Source organism: Mastigoproctus giganteus, chromosome 2, assembly GCF_048544385.1.
Source record: "Mastigoproctus giganteus isolate SK-2022 chromosome 2, ASM4854438v1, whole genome shotgun sequence".
NCBI lineage: Eukaryota > Metazoa > Arthropoda > Arachnida > Uropygi > Thelyphonidae > Mastigoproctus > Mastigoproctus giganteus.
Genome location: NC_143576.1, coordinates 7058912 through 7080971, shown reverse-complemented (window position 1 = coordinate 7080971; position 22060 = coordinate 7058912). Strand labels below are relative to the sequence as shown.

The following is a 22060-nucleotide window of genomic DNA, read 5'->3' as shown; positions in this document are numbered from 1 at the left end:
ACGGAGTAAACGAGTTACAAAGCTTTAAAAATAGGAATGAAGAGAAGATTCTGAAAATTATTTTTTTTATATGATGGAAGATTCCATGGAAGTGTAAACACATTTTACCATAATAATCCACAGAATTCCAGCTGTTCAGTATTATCGCAAATTCAATAATATCGAGTTTACTATCTGTTTATGATAGATTGCACTAACAGAAAAGCCCAATAAACAGGTGACTCCTAATTGTTTTTATTGTTTTATGGTTGCGACCTCCAGAAATCCAACCGAACTACGTGGTACGGTTGGAGACAATCATAGGGTAATCTCCAGTGCTGCGGTCTCCTGCCCCGATTAAACGGCATTTTGTCCCAATTAAGTGAAGTAAACCCTGGCTATTTTCTCAATTGGGTTCTGTTTTTTAAGATTTGTCCCAAATAAATGGCTCCCCCGATTAACCAGTGGCCCAAATAACCGGAATCCACCGTATATTCGTATCTCTATAATTTTGTATATTTTGCATCTGTATAATTTCTTTTCATGCAAACAGTTTGCACAACTATTTGTTTAATATTGTGTAATTTTCTGCATAATTCCTTTTCTTGCAAACAGTTGAGTGGTTAACTATTTCAGGTTATGTATCTCAAAATGGTTCCCCCATTTTTAAAGAGACTCTTAAATCTAAACAAAATTTACTTCCATTTGAATCCCTGATTTAACCTGAAATGGTTTCTTTCTTGTTTAGTTCTGTTTTTCTACCTACAGGCATATCCTCTATCACCACAGAGAAACACGGTGGAGTTGAACTGATGTTCCAGGTGCTGCCATTCATCAGACACATACTTTATACTTTATGTCTTCCTTCTCTGGTGTTCCTATAGAAGGCTCTGATTTTCATTAAATATCTGGTTGTCTGTTTACCTCCAGGCACTCTCCCTGTATAAACAAGGAGGTGCTGCTTGAGGGTTTCCATGTGTTGCTGATCCTCTGGTTAGAGGTATTGTATTTTCTATGGATTTTGTCTTTTTTGAGGATGGTCTTCACTTTTCTGATCAGCTTCATGCTTCTGATTCCTTGTTAGTACTTGGCCTATTTTCACTCTTAGCTCTTCTACCTTCTGCTATAGCTTTCTTTCCTGAGTTGGTGGTTCCAACCACCAACTCAGGAAAGAAAGTCATTTCTGTTTTGTTTTCTACTGTTCTCCGATTTCTCTTCTGTTCATCCTGGTAGCTGATACACAGTACATGGCTGTGTATAATTCGATATGGCGTGGTCTTTGTGGGGTCCATTCCACAAAAAGACACACGCCATATCGAATTATTATTAACGTTATAAAATGGTTTTTTGTTTTAATTATTATTATTCTGCTCATTCCTTTATTTTTTAAAACAAAAATTAATATGTGCATAAACATAAATTTTAAATTTCGTGCTCTTAAAAGTTCTGTGAACTGAAAAATGGAAGTGACTGTTAGTTTCATATTTATATTTTATGACTATAACTTTGGGGTTTTTTTGTTTTTTTTCAGCACTATTTTTTTTTTTTAATAATAATGTATAAACAAGTTAGTTAATGTGTGCAGTGCATTAGCAAATAGTAATAATTTCTGATTTATAACAATAAAAAAATAATAAAAAAAAACAAATAGCAAAAATAAAATGTCATTAAAGTGTAAAGCAAGAAAATTTTTTTTTCCTGTATCTGCCACATTGTCCATTCATTCATCTAACTGCATGGCAAAACACATAATATTCAGCTACAATATACTGTATATGTTTAGCTTATGTGATATGTATGAAAAAACAAAATAACAACTGGCAGATTTCTATTGTTCTAATAATTTGGGGCTGCTCTACAAATATTTTTAAAAGCCCAAATATAAAATTTATCCATTGGGATTCAAGTTATTGTATGAGGGGGAAAAAACAAAAAATAAAAACCAATAGAAATCTGCCAATAATTGGTTTGATTTTAATGAAATTTGTAATAAATCTTTTCCAAGTGGCCAAATTTCAGGAAAATCCATCCACTGAGAGTCGAGCTGTTATATGTGCATGGATAAAAGGGCATGGTGAAGACAATAGGTGCACTGCATATATGCTAATGCAACTAAAAACAGAATTTTTAAATATTTAAATATTTTTTATTAAAAATTTTAAAAATTACATACAATAAGTAATGCAATTCATTAGAAAAAGAAGAGATACTGGTACATCACAAGCAAAATTTAAGAAAACCAAAAACTTTTTCAAGAAACAAAAAGCAAAGTTAGGCACCTGGCATGTTGCATTTGTAACAAACAGGGGTCCAACTATCACAAGGTTAAGTTAAATTACCATGGAACATAAATCTGCAACTTACGCATAAGCTAAGGAGTCCTCCACTAGGATGAAATACACAAATGCTATACAGGCAAGCAGATTGGCCATAACAGTTAACAAACTAGTAAATTGTCGCTTGCCCTGAAACATTGAATAAAATTTTTAAAAAATGATAGACAACAAAATACATATTCTAAATTAAAAATTACTCAAAAAATAAAAGGATTGCACATTTTACCAGTGAGTGTACTGTTCAGCTATTTTAAGAATACATTTGCTGATAATGCAATGCAAAATAAAAATTTTAAAGTTAATGCCATAAAATCACTTATAAAAGCAATAAATTAAATAAATATATAAATTCACTTGCTCACTCTCACACACATGGTATGTCTGCCAGGGGCAAAGGTTGATGACGTTGTAGAGCGGATATCATCTTTTAAGGGCACAAAAGGTGATATAGTTGTACACATTGGCACTAGTGATATTAAGAGTAAGAGACTGGCGGAATTACTTAACAAGTACAGGTCACTGTTGAACAAAACACGAGAATTAGGGTTGAATTTGAAAGTGTCTGCAATTCTGCCCAGACACAATAGAAGGGAGTATATGATGAGAGCCTTGTCGATCAATTCGGCCCTGGAAAGATTGTGCAAGACTCAAGGGATAGTATTTTTTTCAGCCTGGTCTGTACTTGTTAACAGGAGAGACTGCTTCTACAGGGATGGGATACATTTAAATAGAAAGGGTGCAAGAATATTTGCTGATGCTATCGAGGCAGTGTTAGGTGGGTCGGAAAACTGATAGCTTGGGGGAATACAAGGACTAATAGCTTAACAGTAGCCATAGGCAGAGGCAAAGGTGATTCTTGCACAACTTCTATTAGAATAAGTAGCGACCAGGAGCGAGGGGTGTTGGGGGTTTCAGGGACAGATGGCAGTCATCCTGAAATAGGTGGGTATATGGGATGTGTTAGGGTAACTAGGAATAGGTTTTTTTTTTTTTTTTTTTTTTTGATTTGGTAGTTGTTGGCGCATCGGCTTCTGTGGCCATATTGCACCTCCCAAGGTTTTTGCAGTACTTTGATCCAAGCCCGAGGCGGGAATCGAACCCACGACCTTTGGGTTGCCGGGCAGGTACTTTACCCACTCGGCTAACTAGGAATAGGAGCATGTATGCTTGCATGTATACCAATGCTAGAAGTATAGTAAATAAATTTGATGAATTTGAAGTGTTGGTCAAGACATCAAAGGTGGATACTGTTGGGACAGCAGAGACATGGTGTCACACAGATATAAGGAATGCTGAACTGGAATTTGGGGAGTACAATGTGTACAGAAAGGATAGACAAGATAGAAAGGGAGGAGGTGTTATGCTGTTAATTAAGAAACACATAAAATCAAAAGAAGTGCATCCAGTTGATATAGATGAACAGTGCACTGTTGAGTCAGTTTGGTGTGACATAAGCATTGTGAAAGCAAAAATAAGAGTAGGAGTGTGTTATAGGCCTAATGACTTGAATGAGTACAATGAACAATTGTAGAGAGAAATTGAGTGGGCTAGCAAATCGGAATGTCTTATAATGGGAGATTTTAACTTCCCAGATATTGACTGGAACTTGTGAGTTGGTCACTCACACACTAGTCAGACTTTTGTGGATTTATTGGATGATTGTTTTCTGCAGCAGCATGTTCGAGAGGCAACCAGAGAGAGTAATACTCTTGATCTGGTTATCAGCAGTGATCATTCGGGTATTAAGAATTTGCAGATAAAGGAACCACTAGGTGGCAGTGATCACAGTTTACTGATGTGGGATTTACTTAAAGATTTAATTACCATCAGGGGTAAAGGAAAGGGTTTTTCCTTCCGTAAAGTGGTCTCCAACAGTTTTTAAATTCTGTACAGTGGGATCAACTGACGATGTTACCAACAGTAAATTCTAAGTGAGAAGCTTTCAAGGAATTAATCATGGAAGCTACTAAAAGTTTCACCTATTAAGAAATATTGTTCAAGGTTTAGGCCTAAATGGTTATCTAATGAACTAATGAGACTCATAACAGAGAAGAAAAATGCATGGGATGCATATAAATTATCAAACGACTCAGATGCCTATGGCAGATATAACCTAGTCTGTAATCAGGTCACAAAGGAGATTAGGCAGGCGAAGGCAGATTACGAGAAACCCTTGGCAAAAGATGCTAAGAAAAACAGCAAGGATTTCTTTACTTATATAAACTCTAAAAGGAAGGGAATGAATCTGATTGGTCCACTTGACATCGATGGTTCGACTGCTGATGATCCTGCTCAGATAGCAAACAAACTGAATGAGTATTTTGCATTTACATTCACACATGAGGAATTATTAAGGTTTGAAAATGGCAGAAGGTTATCAAATTGTAGCAGGATACTTAATGATTTTGTAATAACTCAGAGCAAAGTGGAGGAGAAATTGTTGAAGTTAAACATAAGAAAGGCACCTGGGGTGGATGGGATCTATCCAGTTATATTAAAGGAGATGGCAAAGAAACTAAGCAAACCCTTAGCCATAATTATGAGAGCATCATTGGGCTCAGGGGAGGTGCCCACGGACTGGAGATGTGCAAATGTATCCCCAATTCACAAAGGGGGATCGAAGGGTGACACGAGTGATTACAGACCAGTTAGTTTAACTTCTGTTCCGGGTAAAATAATGGAGTCACTGGTTAAAGATGCATTGCAGGATCATCTAGACAAGACTGCAGCAATAATTCAGACACAGCATGGTTTTGTTAAGGGAAAGTCTTGTCTGACAAATTTGATAGGATATTATGATGTGGTTACAAAGGAACTGGATGCAAAAAATAATTTTGATATCATATATTTGGATTTCAGGAAAGCCTTTTGACACTGTTGTGCATGGAAGACTATTGTACAAATTGGAGCAGAATGGTATTAAGGGTAAGTTGCTGCAATGGATAAAAGGATGGTTAAGTGGGAGAAGACAGAGGGTGGTAATCAATGGGTGCTGCTCTTTGTGGACTAATGTTATTACTGGAGTCCCACAGCGTTTGGTGTTGGGTCCACTGTTGTTTTGCATATTTATCAATGATATTGATGAAGGTATATCAGGCTTAATGTCGAAGTTTGCAGATGATACAAAGGTTGGCAGGGTTGTTAATGACAGTAATGGCAATGTGCTACTGCAACAGGATCTAGATAATTTGGGCAGATGGGCTAAGAAGTGGCAACTGAAGTTTAACCTTGACAAATGCAAAGTAGTGCATATGGGTAGAAGTAACCCCAGAGAAACGTACCAACTGTGTGGTACTACACTTAAGGTGATAGAAAATGAAAAAGACCTGGGACTAATTGTGCAGTCAGATATAAAGTTTTCTGAGCAATGCAGACAGGCTGCCAGGGCAGGTCATGGGGTTTTGTCAATGATATATAGGAATTTTGCTAGCAGGGAGAAGGAGGTGATTGTCCCTCTGTATAAGGCAATGGTCAGGCCACGCCTTGAGTACAGGTGACCCCCGCTTAACGCTGATAGTTCGTTCCGGAAAAAAAGAGCGCTAAGTGAATCCGCGCTAAGCGAGCGCCATATTCCCATAAGGTAACATATGTATTTGTGAGTTGCGGTCTATTCCATAGGATATTTTCTAATCAATAATAAATGGTTGTGAAAATATGCACCAATGTCGATTAAAACTATTTAATCCAATAAAATATTCTACATTATATACACACATATAATTATGAGGTAATTAACTAACGAAAATCATGAATTTATTAATTCGATGGCCTTGTGCTCTCGAGTTTTCGTATCTTTGGACTGAAAAATGTGTCAATTTTGGGTTGTGCTTTGGCCCTCTTCCTCTCATTGTACAACGTCATGTAGGGATTCATTTCTTTCTTCAAATTTCTTATTACCTTGGCACTTCGTCCCATGTCAGGGTCGTTCTCCCGGAAATAATCACACATTTTTTCGAAGTGTTCAAAAGCTTCACTAAGTCCTTTTGCAGTCAGCGACTTCATCGGTTCTTCATCTATAATATCTTGTTCATCATCTCCCTCAATAGCAAGCTCTTGTTCTTTTATAATTTCCATTAGTTCTTCATTAGAGAGGCCATCCCTGTCGTTGTCGATCATCTCTTGTACGATGTCTTCGTTAATTTCATGTAATCCTGCTTCTTTTCCGAGCTCAACAATTTGTGTTTTAACATTTTCAACGGAATCATCAGGTTCCTGGGAATGCTTTATGCAATTTTTCCAAACTTTCCTCCACACTCCATTCATGGTTTTCTGAGTCACTTCATCCCAGGCACTTGAAATGTTGTAGATGGCGGTTTTAATGTTATAGGATTTCCAAAACTCCTTTAAGCTCGGTACATTTTCAGTGTTGATGGCTTTTAATAGCTTGGGAAAAGGTGTTCCTTATGTAGTACGCTTTAAATGTTGCAATTACTCCTTGGTCCATTGGTTGGATCAGAGACGTAGTGTTTGGAGGCATGTAAAAAACTTTTATATGATTGTTCAAGTCTTCTAAGCTCTCTTTGCTTGGGTGTCCTGGCGCATTATCCATGATTAGAATAGCTTTATAACCAATGTTATTTTTTGCACAATATTTTTCCACTGCAGGACAGAAGAACTCAGCATACCAATCAATGAAAAGCGGCCTGGTTACCCAAGCTTTTTTATTAGCCTTCCAGATTACAGGTAGGTTTGATTTAGCTAAACCTTTAAGAGCCCTTGGATTTTCGGAATGGTAAACTAAAAGGGGTTTTAATTTAAAATCCCCCGCAGCGTTACCACCCAACAACAAAGTTAACCGATCCTTCGCCGCTTTGAAGCCTGGCATGTTTTTTTCTTCTTTCGATATGAAACTTCTTTTAGGCATTCGTTTCCAAAAAAGACCTGTTTCATCTATGTTAAAAACTTGTTGAGCAGTATAACATCCCTCTTCAATAATTTTAACAAATTCTTTTTTGAAAGTTTCGGCTCCTTGTTGATCTGCACTTGCAGCTTCTCCCTATATTGCTACGTTGTGCAGGTTATAGCGCTTTCTAAATCTATCAAACCAGCCCTTACTAGCGTTAAATGGTTCCACATTTTTTTCGGGGTGAGCTTCCTTTAAATCTTCATATAGGCTCTTCGCTTTTTCTTTAATAATAATTGAACTTAACGGAATTCTACGTTGAATGTTGTCTTCAATAAAATTATGTAGAAGTTTCTCCATTTCAATCATAATAGCTGGCCTAGCCCTGGTCAATTTAGTTGCCTGCAGGGGAACAGCTGTTTTTCCAGCTGCTAAAATTGATTCTTTATTTTTTATGATTGTTCTTACAGTTGAACCTGCCAGTCCTAAATTATTGCACACATCCACTTGTCTTTGACCGGAATCAATTCTCTTCAAAACGTCTAATTTAATTTTCAAACTCAATGTTTTTCTTACCTTTCCAATCTTTGCACCGTGTCCAGACATTGTTGCTTTTTCATTCTTATCCGCCATAACTCTCTGCAAATGTAACTGCATTGCACTGATTGTGATACGATGTTCGAGTACAGTAAACTGTCTGTATGTCTAACACTGTATGCACTGAATGATATCTAGAATTCCTCTGGCAAGTGAGCTGAAGACGGTGACAAATGTTTTATTTATTTGAAAAGTCCGATTTTACCGTGCAGTAAAATCAAATGGTTGTTTATTGCAGGAAAAGTACTGTAAATCAATTATGGTGTGACTCATCGAGAATGTTTATGGAATTTCCAAAACAGTAAAACAAACAAATTTTATGTACTTCGGGTGACCACAAGGTCAGAGGAGTTCAGAAGACAAGAGAATACTGTACAAGAAACAGCACCGCATTTAGCACTCATGGGATTGATTGTGTGAAAAACATTTCACAAGTTATAGTTCCCACAGTAAAACAAAAGAAGAGATAGGGAGTAAATCTATTTTTAGTATCTTTCTATTACAGGTCAGAACAGAAAATGCAGACTTCGTAACAACATATGACACTGGATGGTAAATTTTTTCAACTTGTGTACTAAAAAAGAATTTCTCCCTTGAAACTGCCCACACCAAGAAAATAAGAGCATATTGGAAGTTTCAATTTTGTACATAGAGTAGAAATTATAAAAATAATTACTGTAGTTAATTTCATGGTGGCTATTTTCTCCTTTTGCCCAAAAAAAAAAAAAAAAAAAGGCTCAAAACAGACTGGACTGAAGACGGATTTGCCAAAAATTCAATCTGTATGCTAGTAAAATAGCGTTACAGTGAGTTTTGACAGCGTTATAGTTAGATATGGGTTATAAGGTAAGAACAGCGTTATAGCGAATCAGCGTAAAGCGAACCGCGTTATAACGGGGGCCTGCTGTACTGCATACAGGTCTGGAGGCCTCATTAGCATTAGTAGAGGCATTTGATGCAAGAAAGCAAGCTTATGCAGCATCAGCCAAAAAAAAATAAAAAATAAATAAACATAAATTTCTGAAGATAATCAACTGATAGTTCATGATTCCAAACACGAATTATGTCTTCCTGAAGTTCACGAAGGGTCTTTTGTTTCTTTCTGGCAACTGCAGATTCCACATGATGTCAATAGTTCTCTAGAGGATTTAGGGCTGAGCTGTTTCCTGGCCAGCTAAGAGTTGTAATGGACCATTCTTCCAACCATTTTTTCACCTGTAACAAATATAAACACATTACTGTCGAACCTCTAATGCAGAAATGAAGCTAAAGCAACTACAGAAGTGCCTACTTACACTTTTCGCCCGATGGCAAGGAGCAGAGTCGTCCTGAAAGATGCAGTTACTTGGCAGGTTGAAATGGTCTCTAATGGTTGGCAGCAATTTGCCTTCCAATATAGCCAGGTATCCATTGGCATTTACGGAACCTTTTATAAACTGCAGGTGACCTACTCCACGATACGAAATGCACCCCCATATCATTTGGCTGGTAGGGAATTTCGATGTAGACACCATACAGGCTGGATGGTATTCTTCACGTCTACGGTGAATCATTGGTCTCCCATCAGAGCCATATGCAAGTTGAATTTCTTCTCATTCGAGAAAATAACCGACTTCCACTGCTCGATTAATTTGATGTAAGGAGCATGTCAAATGGGGTCCATTTGACATGCTCCTTACACCAAATTAATCGGGCCTTTTTCATATTTTGTGTGAGGAGGGGCTTCTTCTTAGGACAACAACCTACAAGTCCATTTTTGAAGAGGCATCTTCTGACTGCTACTGCACTTGCTACCACTCATGTATGTTCTTCCCATTCTCTTTTCAGCTCAGATGAAGAAGCTTTATGGTTTTTAAGGCATAAGCACTTCAAAACACAGTCCTATTTTGGCGTAGAGACTTGTTTGCATCCAGTTCCTTTTTTCCTATCAGCAGAACCAGTATTCTTCAGTTTGGAAAGAAATCTACTCGCTGTCGACGATTACAGGGCATTCTATAAGCAATATGATGGGAAAAACATCTTTCCTCACGTAAAGCAACAATAGCATTCTTTCTTCATGGTGTCAACTGCACGTAACTCGCCATCCTGACACAAGCAAGGAATGACTGCAACCCTTGCAGAGCATGCTTATACAGCAGAGAGTAACTGATGCAATATTACTACACCATCACCTATGCATGTCAATCTTATCTGATGCAATCTGTAAAAAATATTGCCATATAATTACGTTATTCGAATGACAATTTTAAGGGGTGGTGCAGTTTATTTGAACACCAGTGTACATATCTGCAAACTTTTGATTTTCAAAAAGTTAGAGATCTGGTAAGGAGAAGGAATGCAGGCAATTTTTCAGAAAAAAAGCAGTAGATTTTTTAAAATCGAAACTTTGAACTTGAAATTAAATTTCACTAACAACATACAGAATTTATATTAAAATAAAGTCACAGGATTATGCTTGCAAAGTTGCTTCAAACAGTTTGATATAAACCTAGTATCAAACATCTATATTTTTATATGCAGATGGAATAGGCAAACAAGTGTGAGGATCTTATTATGGGTGATTTCAATTGGCCCCTAATGGATTGGAGTAAGTGGGAAGGAAATTCATAACAGTGAACAAAATTTTTATATAAACTAGATGATTATTTGTACCAACACGTTAGAGAAAATATTAGAGGTAAGAATGTTTTAAACCTGATTGTTACTCGCACAATCTGACTGTTAATGGGGCTCATCATGGGGCTCACAGTATTGGAACTACTGGCAGGAAGTGATCATGCAGTCATATGGAAGATGAAGAATGATGTTGCAGCTGTTAAAGGTAAAGGCATGAGCTTTAATTTCAGGGAAGTGGACTATAACAGTTTAAGATGCTACATAGCATCTAACAACTGGGCAGATTGCAGAGGGAGGGTGAATACATTAGAATTATGGAATACTCTTGAAGCAATAGTCACAGAAGCCACAAACACACACTATCCAGTCAAAAGAATAAGACCCCCTCCCCCATGTTTTAGCAACTGGAGTCCTCATTGGCTGGATTGTCAAATCTGGCATTTGGTCCCTCCAACACAGACTATTGCAGATCTATGGGACACAATCCTGGCAATATGGTACAACATACTTCCTGAAACATTCAGAGGCTCTATAGAGCCCATGCCTCGCTGTGTGGCAGCAGTACTGGCAGCAAGAGGAGGACATAACCACTGTTAGGTAGGTGGTCATAACTGAATGGATAGTGTATATACCTTTAATTTTCACTCACTCGCACCTTCAACTGTAACAAGGAACACTTGCATGTGGCATCTATTTAATCCCCTCAAGCTTTGTTCTAATTATAAAAAATTAAATTTTCACATTTTTTTAACTGAACTTAAAATTATCTATTAATTTTGATTTGATAACCCAATTAAAAATATCAAACAAAAATAAATGAGAGCAACCAATAAGAATAATAAATAAAGCTTTATCTTATATTTTTTAGAATTTTCAAGGTCACTTATACTCTCATCTGAAATCAGAACCATGTGTGGCACCTCGCAGACGCAATGCAAATGTCTGTATTTTTGTCAGCTGCTTGCATTTAGCTGGCAAAATCAAAGCATTATGTTAAAATTAGACACCTATCACTGGTGTCTCACAGAAACCACATGGGAAGGGGTGTTGTTTAGAAGTAAGGTAAATGCTTTTGCTCACTTCGCAAAATGGCAAAAAAAAAATTTCTCTCTCATAATTTGTAGTATATTGAAATAAAAAAAAAATAATAATAAATAAAGCATAATCTGGGGAATACTGGTGATCAAAGGTACGTAAGAGGATTTAATTTTATTTCCTGATTAAAAAAAAAAAACGAGGACTGGCTAAGAAAACAAACAATGGGGACAAGGAGTTTTTCCAAGTATGCGAATACAAAGAAGCAGAAGAAGAAGAAGAAAACAAATCAGACTGGATCCTTGTTTAATAGCTACTATGAGAATGTCTTAGTTAATCCAATTGATGTTGCTGATGAACTCAATAGGTACTTTGTCATCTTTACTGATAAAAGAGTCTTTGTGGTGAGGAGAAATTATAGATGATTTTTTATTGGGAAAACTTTCAAGCCTAAAGTCAAGTAAGCTCCTGGAGTTCACGGCATATACCTAGTAATTTTAAGGGTGAAATGAGCCATTAAAGAATCTCTCCCAAGTCCATCACTGGAATTGGAAGAGATTCCTCTAGAATGGAAAAGTGCAAACATATCACCAATACATAAAGCAGTTCTAAAAATGAAGTGGGTAATTACAGAATAGTCAGTGGTTAGGAAAACCTTGGAGGCAATGATTAAGAGTGCAGTCCAGGAACATTTAGATAGAAATAACATTCCGAAGGACACACAATCATTTAGAACTTGTACTTGTTTCTCTCATGTAGTTATCATGTTACGAGGTGCATGGCAACTAAGCTTGAGCATTGACACACAATATGTGATACAGCAGCAGTAATATTAATGAGCAACCACTTGAGAGTTTTGTAAAAAAAATAAAAACTGTCAGAGAGAAAGAGAGAATGAAAATGATTGCAAACATAAAGGATAATGCCATTGTTCCATCAAGTTAAATATTATGGTTATTTGAAAGTTACACAATATTGTCACTAAAGAATTAACTTTATAAGAGAAATTCCTATACAAGGAAAAGTGAAATAGATTACAAGCATGAAAATAAAAATAGAGCTTCATTTATGCTTATGCTTTGCAGAATGGTAAGGTTTCAAATTTGGGACATATCTTCAAACAAATGTATGTTTGTTATTTACTTTGAATTTGATACATGTGTAACACGAATAAAAGAGGAATATTCATTTCAGCAGTAAGTAAGGAGCAATAAGTGGATAAAATAAAATGCAATTTATTCACAAATAACTAACCGAGTGAAACAGAATGCTTCAATTTGAAAATATGAAGTTCTGTTAATTTTAAAATAAAGCATAAATTATCTTCTGAGAAGTGTTGGATAAAATTGGATGTTCTGTAGGAAACAGTGGATGCTAAAAAAATGAATGATTACTCTTTTTAATTACTTAGATAGTATGAATCAGAGCTGAAATACTCAATATGTTCTACGTTGATAATAATATTAGTAAATTAATAAGAGGAGTTTACCTCAATATAGTACGTGGAACACTTCCGTATGATACCCTCCAGAAATTAAAACGGAAAAAACGAAAAAATCGACAACTTACCGGTACATTAAAGTAAAATATAAATAATTAAAGTAAAATATAAATAATTAAATAATCAATTTAACACAATTCAAAATCAATTCAAAACAATTAAAATTCAAATTAACGCAATTAAAAGAATCTAACAAAAATATCGTTTTGAATATTTTCGTTAGATTCTTTTAATTGCGTTAATTTGAATTTTAATTGTTTTGAATTGATTTTGAATTGTGTTAAATTGATTATTTAATTATTTATATTTTACTTTAATTATTTATATTTTACTTTAATGTACCGGTAAGTTGTCGATTTTTTCGTTTTTTCCGTTTTAATTTCTGGAGGGTATCATACGGAAGTGTTCCACGTACTATATTGAGGTAAACTCCTCTTATTAATTTACTAATCTTTTTAATTACATAGACTTCTACTGTACAAGTAAAAGCACCAATACAGCAAGTTATAATGCAACTAAAGAGGAAATATGTTTTTTTTTTTTTTTTAATTTATGGAAAAATGCCAAGAACTTACATAGAGATTATTTAGAGATTTCTGAAATTTTTTGTTTAGGGATATGCATTATACAGACTATACTTTATACAAAACTTTTGGGCCTGTTTAGTGCGTTTGAGGGTAGGGGGAGAATTTTCATTCACTTGGGATTTTTGGGGAGTTTGCAACTGTCAGAGCTGGAGCAAGGATGAACAATTTGGCAGAATTTGCATTTGTCACTCTTCTGTGCTTTGTTCAGGTGTCTTTTATTAGCATTAGTAGGGGATTATGCAAGAAAGCAAGCTTATACAGCATCAGCCAAAAAAAAACTCCTTTCCATTTCACCCCATCCATTTGCTTCAAATGTTTGTCTACTTCTGCCTTGAATTTATTTAAGTTGTTAACTTCTACAATGACAGATGGAAGTTTGTTCCAGCAATCAGCTACCCGTGGGCTAAAGGCAAATTTCTGCACATCTATTCTACAACTGTCTTTCTTCAATTTGAATTTGTCCCATCATGCAATTAATCTGGGCAAGAGAAAGAATCCCATCAGCATTGAGCATGCTCAAACCATTCAAAGCCTTATACACTTCAATCAGATCACCTCGCAGGTGATTAGTCTGCAGACACTGTAATTTGCAGAACTTAAGCATTTCTTTGTAAGAGTAACCTTTTGTTCCATTCACTAATCTTGTTGCCCTTCTCTGCACCGCTCCAGCAGCTCTACATCCTTCCTAAAATGAGGCCTCCAGACCTGTATACAGTACTCAAGGTGTGGCCTGACCTCCTTTTCCCTGCTAGAAAAATTCCTGTATATCACTGACAAGACACCATGATCTACTCTTGCAGACCGTCTGCACTGCTCAGAAAACTTCATATCTGATTGCACAATTACCCCCAGGTCCTTTTCATTCTCTATTACCCTCAGGGTAGTACCACACATTACTCTGGGGTTACTGCTACCCATGTGCAGTACTTTACATTTCTCAATATTAAACTTCAGTTGCCACCTCTCGGCCCATCTGCTCAACTTTTCTATATCCTGTTACAGTAGCATACTGTCATTAACAACCCTGCCAACTTTCGTGTCATCTGCAAACTTAGACATTAAGCCTGATATACCTTCATCAATATCATTAATAAATAGAGAAAACAACACTGGACCCAACACCGAACCCTGGGAGACTCCACTAATAACATTAGTCCACATAGATCAGTGTCCATTGATTACCACTCTCTGCCTTCTCCCATTCAACCATCCCTTTATCCATAGCAGCAATTTGCCCCCAATGCCACACTGCTCTAATTTGTACAGCAGTCTTCCATGTGCAACAGTATCAAAAGCCTGTCTAAGATCCAAATATATGATATCAAAATTATTCTTTGAATCCTTTGTGACCACATCATAGTATCCAATCAAATTGGTCAGACAAGACTTGCCCTTCACAAACCCATGCTGTGTCTGAACTATAACTGAAGTCTTATCTAGATGATCGTGAAGTGCTTTTTTGACCAGTGCTTCCATTAATTTGCCTGGAACAGAAGTTAAACTAACAGGTCTGTAATTACTTGTGCCACCCTTTGATCCTCATTTGTGAATTGGGGTCACATTTGCACATCTCCAGTCCATGGGTACCGCTCCCGAGTCCAAGGAAGCTTTCATAATTATGGCTAAGGCTTTACTTACTTCCTTCGCTGCCTCCTTTAATATAACTGAATAGATCCCATCCAACCCAGATGCCTTTCTTATGTTTACCTTTAACAGTTTCTGCTCCACTTTGTTCTTAGCTACCAGATAATTTAGCTCGCTGCCAGAGTTTGAGAAAACTTCTGGCATTCCCCTCACTGAATAACTCCTCATGTGTAAATGTAGATGCAAAATTCTCATTTAGTTTGCTAGCTACCTAAGCAGGATCATCAATGGTTGAACCACCGATATCAAGTGGACCAATCTTATTCATCCCCTTCCTTTTAGAGTTTACATAAGTAAAGAACTCTTTGCTGTTTTTCTTTGCATCCTTTGCCAAAGATTTCTCGTAATCTGCCTTTGCCTGCCTAATGTCCTTTGTGGTCACATTTGAATAAAGAGATTACAGACCAGCTTATATCTACCATCAGTTTCTGAGTCACCTGTTAATTTAGATGTATTCCATGCATTTTTCTTCTCTGCCACATGTCTCATTAGTTCATCTGACATCCATTTAGGCCTTAACTTTGAACAATATTTGTTACTTGGTATGAAAAGCCTAGTAGCTTCCAAGATTAATTCTTTGAATGGTTCCCATTTAGAATTTGCTGTTTGTAACATCATCAGTTGGTGCCACTGTATAGAATTTAAAAACTGCCTCAGACCACAGTAGTCGCCGTAAAACAAAAATCCTTCTCTTTACCCCCGATGGTAGTTACCTCTTTGAGTAAATCCCACATCAGCACACTGTGATCACTGCCACCTAGTGGTTCCTTTATCTGCAGGTTCTTAATGCATGAAGAATTTGTTCCTTGCTTCAAGAATATAATGCCAATAATCCTCAATACTGAAGGGTAATCAAATAAAAAAAAGATTCTTTTTCAGATCCTGTGTATAACTTGTATCATAAATTAAAGATAATGTCAAGATTCAAGATTAAAGATAATGTAAATATTAAAATGTCACAAAGATGCCATCTGAATGATTCTTTGAGATGAAGTTGACGAATTGAAGTTGAAGTGGCAAATATGATTTGTAGTTTTGTAAGCAGACCATGGAAACAGTTCCAAACATGTTTTCTCCTCAAAACCCTGTTTGAGGTCCAAGACCATCTTCTTGTCACTTCCAAACAAGATCATTATCTGGCCATCAGTGAGATGCATAACAGTAACTTCAGAGCATGGCAACTTACTTCAAAGGCTTGCTGGATCTATAGGAGGGCTTGTATTCAGGAATTCCATCAACTGCTAAAGGCCATCAACACGAAGGAGAGATACATTCTTCAATGGGATCCACAATTCACTTTCACATGGAAGGAATAGGATACTCAGAGTCCGGCCTGCTAACACTGTGGAAACAGCGATGTTTAGAGGTGATGATTTCATGGAATGAGCTAGAATCACTATTAATGGTTGTTCGGACCTCAATGAGTTTCTATAAATCTCATGGCTGTAAGATATCAAGATGTTTGCTATTTGACAGTTTTTCTCATCATAACAACAGCAGATGCATAGTGTATTGTTAGAAACCAAATAATTTAAAATTAATTTCATTGTATCAAAGATTTCTGCAAGCCAGGATTATTGATTCTGTGAAAAAAAAAAAATCTACTAATGAAATATGCATGGCACCAATGAAATATGCATGGATCCAATAGGACTCCATAGGATGAAACAGAAATTTTATTTAAGCCCACAAACCTTTTTTTAATACTGCATAAATAATCTCATTAATCAAACTATTTTTATACCTAGTTAAGAATTTATGAACTTTAGTAAATTCATAAATGAATTTAAAATATAAATCTAATATAATCTCAACACTTGTTGAGATTATATTAGATTTATATTAGAAAAATATTATTTATTTTAGAAAAATGTAATCTCATCACATGTTGAGATTATATTTTCTAAGAATTTAAAATAGAATAGCCTTATATTAGTGAAGCATTACTCTAAAAAGCTTGTCTCATTATTATTATTTACCTGCTTTCCAACTTCTCTTTTAACTATTGCATTGGCATGACAAAAGGTTACAAAAAGCCCTATGATCACAAGTATTCCTATAAGGAGAACATTATCTTATTTAACAGAAATATGGTTCATAAAATTAAAGTATACCAGAATTCTACGGATGCTACAAGAATAAATTAATATGGTACCCGGAATCAGATATATACACTACATTATATACTTTTACCAATTTTATAAATAAATAATAGGTATTATTAATTTTTGTAAAACATCCATAAGCTATTTCCAAATATACAAAACAATTTTATACAAAGACACTGTGATAACAGAAAAACATTACCTATATAGATGATGAGATAACAGGGTTACTCAAAGTCATCTACCTCAGTAATAAAGAAACAAAAAGTCTAATTGTTTTCTTCAACATAGTGAATGGTCACTTTATTAGATACACCTGCCTAATAGTAAGTACCCCCTTAGCTCATAGAGCAGCCTAGATTTGTCATGGAATGGATTTGTAAAGGCGTTGAAAGCATGACAGAGATGCTTGTCCATGTTGACTCAACTACTTCTCATAGTTTGCAAACTGAATGATTACAGATTTCTACTCCAAAGAGCTCATTCCATCTCATTCTATCCAGGTGCTGAACTGGAATAAGATATGGAGATTGGGGAGACCACCACAGTAGTCTCAATTCACTCTTGCATTCCTGAAATCGTTATGCACAATTGTGACAAAGTACATTATCCAGTTGGAAGAATCTATTCACAGACAAGAATCTATTTACATACAATGTAGCCATTAAGCAATACTTCTGGAGTACTGAATACTGGTAACAAGGAGCCCAAAGTGCAGTTTTTCCATAATGTGATCCTTCTAATAGTGTGAAACAGTGGGAACTGGGATTCAGGGCCAGCTAACATTTTTCAAATCCTGCACTGTACAGTGTTGGTGTTCCTGAGCCAACCTTTACCGACTGAAGCATTTATGTAACCCTGAAAGTTCTATCAGCCTCCACTGGCCTCTTGCTTTAACAAGCTGTTTCAGACCACAGGAAACAGCTTGTTGATGTGAACTGATGGATCACTGCTGACTGGATGCTATTTGGTTATTAGTCCAATCTTGATACACTTGAGACAAGGTCATATGTTAAAGTCCTGGCAGGGTTCAGTTTCCATGCTACTCATACTGGTGCATCTGGTGTAACTACCTCAGTCTCTCTCTAAGAGCACTTGTGTGCAACCATTAATAACTTTAAATACTGAAATGGAAAGTGTAATAGAAGCAAAATTTTTAAAAAATAAAAGACCACATGCAAAAAAAAACTTTTTAAGGTATGCACGAGGCTTGTCAAGAGCAATAACGTAAACTTAATTTGCAATGCTAAGAGTACTGGAAACAAATTAAATGAATGTGAGAGTTTGATCAGATCAAGTGATGATGAAGATGCAGTGACACATCATAAAATCATAAGCTTAAATGTGGTTATGATTTTACACTTCTAGGCCTCTCACATATAATTACAACCAGTCTACCCCAGTTATGCTGATCGAAGTTTTTCTAAACTTTACTCTAACTTCCAGCATACTCCTTCTGTTTGGAAAAAAGTAAGTTGGCATGTTCCTCACTCCCTTCACCTTAGGAAAACAGAATCAAACCCTTCTTTATTTCTCTTGTCAACAGAAATTCAATGCTTCGTAAATTTTGCTCAGTCCTCTCTTAAGTTGATCAACATTCACAACATTGATAGTTTTATTTTCCGGTGACTATCAATACAAAAAACAATTTGTAGATTCTTTTCTCTCCTGTAACCTCCTCATACCACGAAGTGACTTTGCAAGTCCGATTTCTCCTCGTGCTACAGGTAGCACAAAACCTGGAGGCCTACCTGCATATGTTCAAGAAAGCCACAGTCCAAAGAAGAGAATCTCTTGCATACTACTACAGTCATCCCTGCAATACCACCACCTCTGATGTCAATGTCTACCTGTATATACTGTTTATTTCATGGGTAATGACACATCATCTTTTGCAGTGAAAGTTATTGTGCATATTACTAAGATAATTGTATTCAGTCCGCTTCTTTATCTCTCTTCATTGTTTTTAATTTCAACAATTGTTACTTTCCTTTTTATTTCAATGTTAAGCCCCTGGAATCTACACCATGATGGATAGTTATATTTAACTCTTTTGAATACAAATGAAAAGCATTAACATATTCTGTATATTTTATGATCTGTAATCACTGATGTATTCAATGTATTTATTTATTTATTTTTATTATTTTTGTGCAAATATTACTAATCTTCATATAATTTACTTGTAATTCTTCTGCTGTAAACCATTCTAGCTGCTGCTGCTGTAGTACAGGGTAGGAATTTGGAGTATTACAATATTCTCTCTTATAATATCTCCTTTACCAATAAACTCATTTTATTTATGAGGAATGTGCCTGTGATAAACCAAATGATCTTTATTATCACTGCAATTGTATTGTATTGCCAAAAAGAAATATTTAAACAAACTAAATTTAAAACATTCATGATTAACTCAATGCTTTGTTGGTCAAAAAAAAAAAAGTCACTGCATTTTATCACTCAACGTTAGTTTACTATGTTCTGTATTTAGTACCATCTATTACCCTCCCACCAGTTTAAATTACAAGTCTAACCTAACCTAACCTGGGTATATTTAAAGTTTCCAGGGACACATTAAATAAATATAAATAAATACATTGTTTAGGTTAGGTTAGACTCATTTGTAACTTACACTGGCGAGAGGATAACAGACAAGCACCTATTTTTAGCATTGTATTTGAGTTTTCCATGATACAAGAATATATATAACTCTTATGCACTTCTTAAATAAATTTTTTTTAGCAAATAATATTAGCATTTGCTTAAGTATCTAGGACTACCCAGTTCTCCTCTAAGAATGGAAGCTGTTCAGATAATTTATGATAAATCAGACTTTTCTTTTTAACAGCTGTAAGACTGAGGAAAAAAAATCTAAAAAATCAATTCTGGGATTATTCTAATTGATTTATTTAAGCCAAAAATCAATTTCTGGTTTATTCCATAGTCATTAATTAAGGGAACTGAACATATCTGAACAATGTATGTGCCATATATTGCATACTGATTTTAAAGTCCCATTCATATAAAATGCAAATAGTTCAACAATTACTTGTTCGTGATTTGAACATACATTTCAATTTCTACAATCTATTCCTACAGAATGTGGATAATGATCCAAACTTACTGTTTAATCATGAGTGACGAGACCTACTTTCATTTGAATGGGTATGTAAATAAACAAAATGTTAGATATTGGGCAGCCAAAAATAACCACATCACCTTCATGAACAACCACTTTATAGCTAAAAAATTCACATTTGGTGTGGTGTAGGGTGTCTGCTTTTGGCATCATTAGTCCATACCGTCATGGACACTTCCAGGGACACTTTAAAAGAAATGTTTCTAAAAAATGAATAGCAAATGCTTAGAAATGTTTCTAAATCATATTACAGTTGTGCTCCCGTATCTGCTTCCCTTTATTTTTTACAATGTCGCATATGGTTTGGTCACCAACATTATAATGGTTCTTTAGAGATTTAAAGATGCACCGTTTTCAAACTTTTGAATAATTTCAAGTTTTTGTTTAATTTGAAAGTGCAACTCTTGCGTTTGCCCATCATTTTCGCAATTTCTAAACAAAAGAAAAAAATAAATAATAAATTCCGACATCCCTGTCAAATAACGAAACAAAATTTGTCCTTTTGTGTTGCGACAGAACACAATAACTGACGCAACACACTAAATCAAACTAAACATTTGGTCACTTCTTTTTGTTTTGAGCGGTAGGTGTGAAGACAGCGGGGATTGCAAGTAATAGGTACACTAATCTCCCAATGAAGACTTATAGAGCCGGTTCTTGTTGCTTATTTACAACTTGCAAAACATCTGTTTATACCTATTCTAGTTATTACTTGAATTTTATCATTTCTGGTTGATTTTTTTTTTTTTTTTTTTTTTTTTTTTTTTTTAATTTGGAGTCTTGAAGTGTCCTGGTTAATCCAATCCCGGTAAATTGAGAGTCTGCTGTACTTTATTATATGTGTGTATGTACAAGAATCACGTTATATATGGGGTCAGCAGGTGTTCGCTTATATCCGCGGTTTCAGCCATCCACAGTAGGTCTTGGAATGTATCCCCCCATGGATTTGGGAGTCTTACTGTATATCTTATTTTGTTAACATAAATTAGACACCATGATCACCAGACTTATGTGTTTCTGATTTCTTAAAATGAAAAGTCTATGTAAACCATCTACTGAACTTGTGCAAATGAAACAAAACATTCATGATGAAATTGAAAGTTGGTTGGTTGATTGGATTTTATTGGCACATTAGCAACTAAGGCTATAATGCGCCAAAACCTGGTCATAAAAAAGTAAAACTTTCAGTGGCCTAATGAATTAGGTCACTAAGTCAAGGTATAAAAACAAGTATAAACTGTAAAAGACAAATATCAATAAACAAGTAACAATAACAAGGAAGGTTTTTTAAATATCAGTAAAAAGGTTTACTGATTTCAAAAAGCTAAAAATAGCAGACACATGGTCATTGTCAGATAAAATTTGACTGAGTGTATATGGCTCAGTCAGATGGTTAAAAGCGGTAAAACTGGACAGTCAATTAAAATGTGTCTGATTGATAATATTGTGCCACGGGACTCACACATAGGATGATCATTAGCCCTCAGCAAATATGAATGTGTCAAATAACTATGTCCTATGCAGGTGTGGGCAAGAACATCTTCCTCCTTACGATCCCTGTGCAGACTAGACTGCCATGGTTCAATTACAGGCTTTATACAATATAATTTATTCGTAGTCTGTCTATTCCACGAATCCTGCCATTGGGAGTGTATCTTCTGGTGTATTATTTGCCTGT

At 35.6% G+C, this 22060-nt stretch overlaps 1 protein-coding gene across 1 annotated transcript in view; it reads right to left on the bottom strand.

The window, feature by feature from the left end:
- Positions 1–22060, bottom strand: part of LOC150089139 (RING finger and transmembrane domain-containing protein 2-like) — a 147562-nt gene that overhangs the window by 107026 nt on the left and 18476 nt on the right. The window contains exons 4-5 of the mRNA XM_090390346.1: positions 17118–17194; positions 2344–2444 (exon numbers count right to left, since the gene is read on the bottom strand). Coding sequence (XP_090246472.1) covers positions 2344–2444; positions 17118–17194 — 178 coding nt within the window. The remainder of the gene's footprint in view (positions 1–2343; positions 2445–17117; positions 17195–22060) is intronic.